Source organism: Octopus bimaculoides, chromosome 21, assembly GCF_001194135.2.
Source record: "Octopus bimaculoides isolate UCB-OBI-ISO-001 chromosome 21, ASM119413v2, whole genome shotgun sequence".
Lineage (NCBI taxonomy): Eukaryota > Metazoa > Mollusca > Cephalopoda > Octopoda > Octopodidae > Octopus > Octopus bimaculoides.
In genome coordinates, this window is record NC_069001.1 from 31,938,424 (window position 1) to 31,941,611 (window position 3,188).

The following is a 3,188-nucleotide window of genomic DNA, read 5'->3' on the forward strand; positions in this document are numbered from 1 at the left end:
ATATATATATATATATATATATATATATATATATATATATATATATATACACACACACACACACACATAAAGTGTGTACATGTGTGTGTATATATATATATATGCATGTCTATATTTATGTCTATTATGCTTATGTATAAATACATGCATATATAAATATATATATACACACACACGTGTGTGTATGTGTATGCATGGGGATGCATGGTAGTAGAGTTGTGTAATGTGGGTGATGTGATGCCTCCACTGCAGTATTACTCGCAGTCCTCTTGTTTACAGCTCACTGCCACAATGTGAGACATGACATAATGCTGGAAGCTGTCTGGTATACGAGTTATCCATGCCTGTATACATCCACCACATATACATTAAAAACCAGGCCTCTCCATGACCACAATTAACTTAATGCATTGTGGCACTGGCTCAACTTGTTGGGAGATTTCAGAGCAACTGTAGGTCTGAGAGGCAGTTTGCAGGCCCACTCTGGTGGATATACCTTGGTACCGTACCTTGGCATAAAACTGTAGTTTTCAACCGGAGTCCATATGACCCATGGTTGAGATCCATACAAGATTTTGTCGTTAAAAATTATGTGCAATAAATTGGATTTACTTCTACAATACATAAAATATTTTAGCAATTTTTTTTTTTTAAACAATTCCTAATAATATTTAATTCTAAAAATGCACAGTGCTGGTGCCACATAACAGGTGCTCATGCCGGTGCCACATAAAAGCACCCTGTACACTTTGTAAAAGAGAGGGTGTTAGGAAGGGCACCCAGCCGTAGAAACCATGCCAAAACAAATGACTCAGGCCTGGTGCAGCCCTCGAGCTTACCAGCTCCAGTCAAACCATCCAACTCATACTAGCATGGAGAAGGGATATTAAATCATCATCAGCATCATCATAATTAACATATCAAACAAGGCCAACTAAAAGTTTGAAAACAAGCATGAACATCTCAGACAAACTTATGAAATACATTGGACAAGTAAAGGATCAATCAATATCTGAAAATATTACAGTTGAGTGATAGGACAGTAACAGCAGGGAGAGAAGCACAGACAGCAAGATCTTTATTGCAAAGTAGTTTCGAGAGAAATGCAGGAAGCAACTTCAGAATCTGTCCGTTGGATTTATGGATCTGTCAAAAGCTACTGATAATGTAATCAAGGAACTTGTGTGGGATGTTCTCAGATACTTTGGTTGCCTACCAAACTTTGTGAATCTCCTCCAACATGTCTGTATACAGCTGTTGGCTTGAGTTGTTATTGGAAAAGCAGAAAGCTAAGCCCTTAAGTCTTAAGATGGGGGTTAGGTAAGGCTGACAGTTAACTGCTGTAGCGTTTCACAGTTTTCTTAATTGTGTGACTACAATGTTCATCATCATCATCATCATCATCGTCATCATCGTTTAACGTCCACTTTCCATGCTAGCATGGCTTGGACGATTTGACTGAGGACTGGTGGACCAGGAGGCGACACCAGGCTCCAATCTGATTTGGCAGAGTTTCTACAGCTGGATGCCCTTCCTAATGCCAACCACTTCAAGAGTGTAATGGGTGCTTTTACGTGCCACCGGCACGAGGGCCAGTCAGGCGGGTACTGGCAACAGCCACACTCGGAATGGTGTATTTTACATGCCACCTGCACAGGGCCAGTCCAGGGGCACTGGCAACAATCTCGCTTGGATGTCTTACTGGCAAAGGCCACGCTCAAAATGGTGTATTACGTGTCACCTGCACAGGAGCCAGTCCATCAGCACTGGCAACGATCTCGCTCGAATGTCTTTTCACGTGCCACTGGCACAAGTGCCAGGAAGGCGACGTTGATAACGATCACGCTGGTGCTATTGTGCTGTTATACATAAGAATAGAAAATTTGAAGAGCATCACTATTAGCGTTGAGGAACCTCTATAATATAGGAAATATAGAAAGAGTGCAGGTCACCATTGAGCTTGGATCTTAACACATCTTTGAGATCTAGATTTGAACTTAAAATTAAACTGAAGCAAACTAATAATGAACTTTCTTCATCAACCATCAACCTTCAACTCATTGTCTTTCCATTAAAGAAGAGAAAAAGTGGAAAGAATACTTGACATCCAGATAGGTAGATTGTCGAGAAAATATGGTTAAGTGTCTTGCCTAAGGAAGCTACTGTAACTAAAGCAAATTGATAACGAGCTTTGTTCATCGATTATCAAAAGTCAACCTCGAATCCAATGTCATTCCATTACAGAAGGGGAAAAAAGTGGAACAAATACCCAACTTCAGATAGGCAGATTAGAGAAAGTAGAGTTAAGTGTCTTGCCTAAGGAAGCTGCTGTAACAGCAGTGATGGATTTAACTTCACCACTGATGAGACAAAACATCAAAACATTATCAGGTTATGTCACACATTAATCATGTCATGTGACACACAACTTTTACAGTTAACAATAATTCTATGCCGATGAAATAAAAGAAAACAATATATTGAATTAAGAAAAAAAAACATAGCTTACCATTGTAGAGGGAGCCACCTTCTGCATATTCCATCACCAAACATACCTAGAACGAATCCAAAATATTTTCAACTTTAAAATATTGATTTCTCACATGGGTACAATGCAATAATAAATAAATAGTTGTGAGAGTGTGTTTTGCCAAACCGCTACGTTACAGGGACGTAAACACACCAACATTAGTTGTCAAGCAGTGGTGGGGAGAACAAACACAGATAAACATATACACACACATATATATATACAACAGGCTTGTACATATGTATGTGTGTATACATGTATATGTGAGTATGTCTGAGTATGTGTGTGTACACATGAATATATGCACATGTATTTATATATACATTTGTACATGCACACATTTATATATATATATATATAATATATACACATAGATATATTAAGACACACAAGCACATAGATGCAAAACAAGGTGGAAAAAATAGTTATTGAATACCAAAGGTAGAGTCATATAATATTTATTGAAGCTAAAAATACAAAAATCTTCACAACAGTTTGTAAAGATTGCTTTACAGTTTTAATAAATTACAGATAAATTAATACACACGTGTCTGTACCTGTGTGTGTGTATATATATATATATATATATATATATATATACATCTATGTGTATCTGTGTGTGTGTATACACACACATACACGTTGGAAGATATATATA

At 37.5% G+C, this 3,188-nt stretch overlaps 1 protein-coding gene across 1 annotated transcript in view; it reads right to left on the reverse strand.

Annotated features, from left to right (window-relative positions):
* The window catches only part of LOC106880926 (mitogen-activated protein kinase kinase kinase 7-like), an 86,525-nt gene that overhangs the window by 33,993 nt on the left and 49,344 nt on the right, over positions 1-3,188 (reverse strand). The window contains exon 3 of the mRNA XM_014931096.2: positions 2,510-2,555. Within this exon, the coding sequence (XP_014786582.2) occupies positions 2,510-2,555 (46 nt within the window). The remainder of the gene's footprint in view (positions 1-2,509; positions 2,556-3,188) is intronic.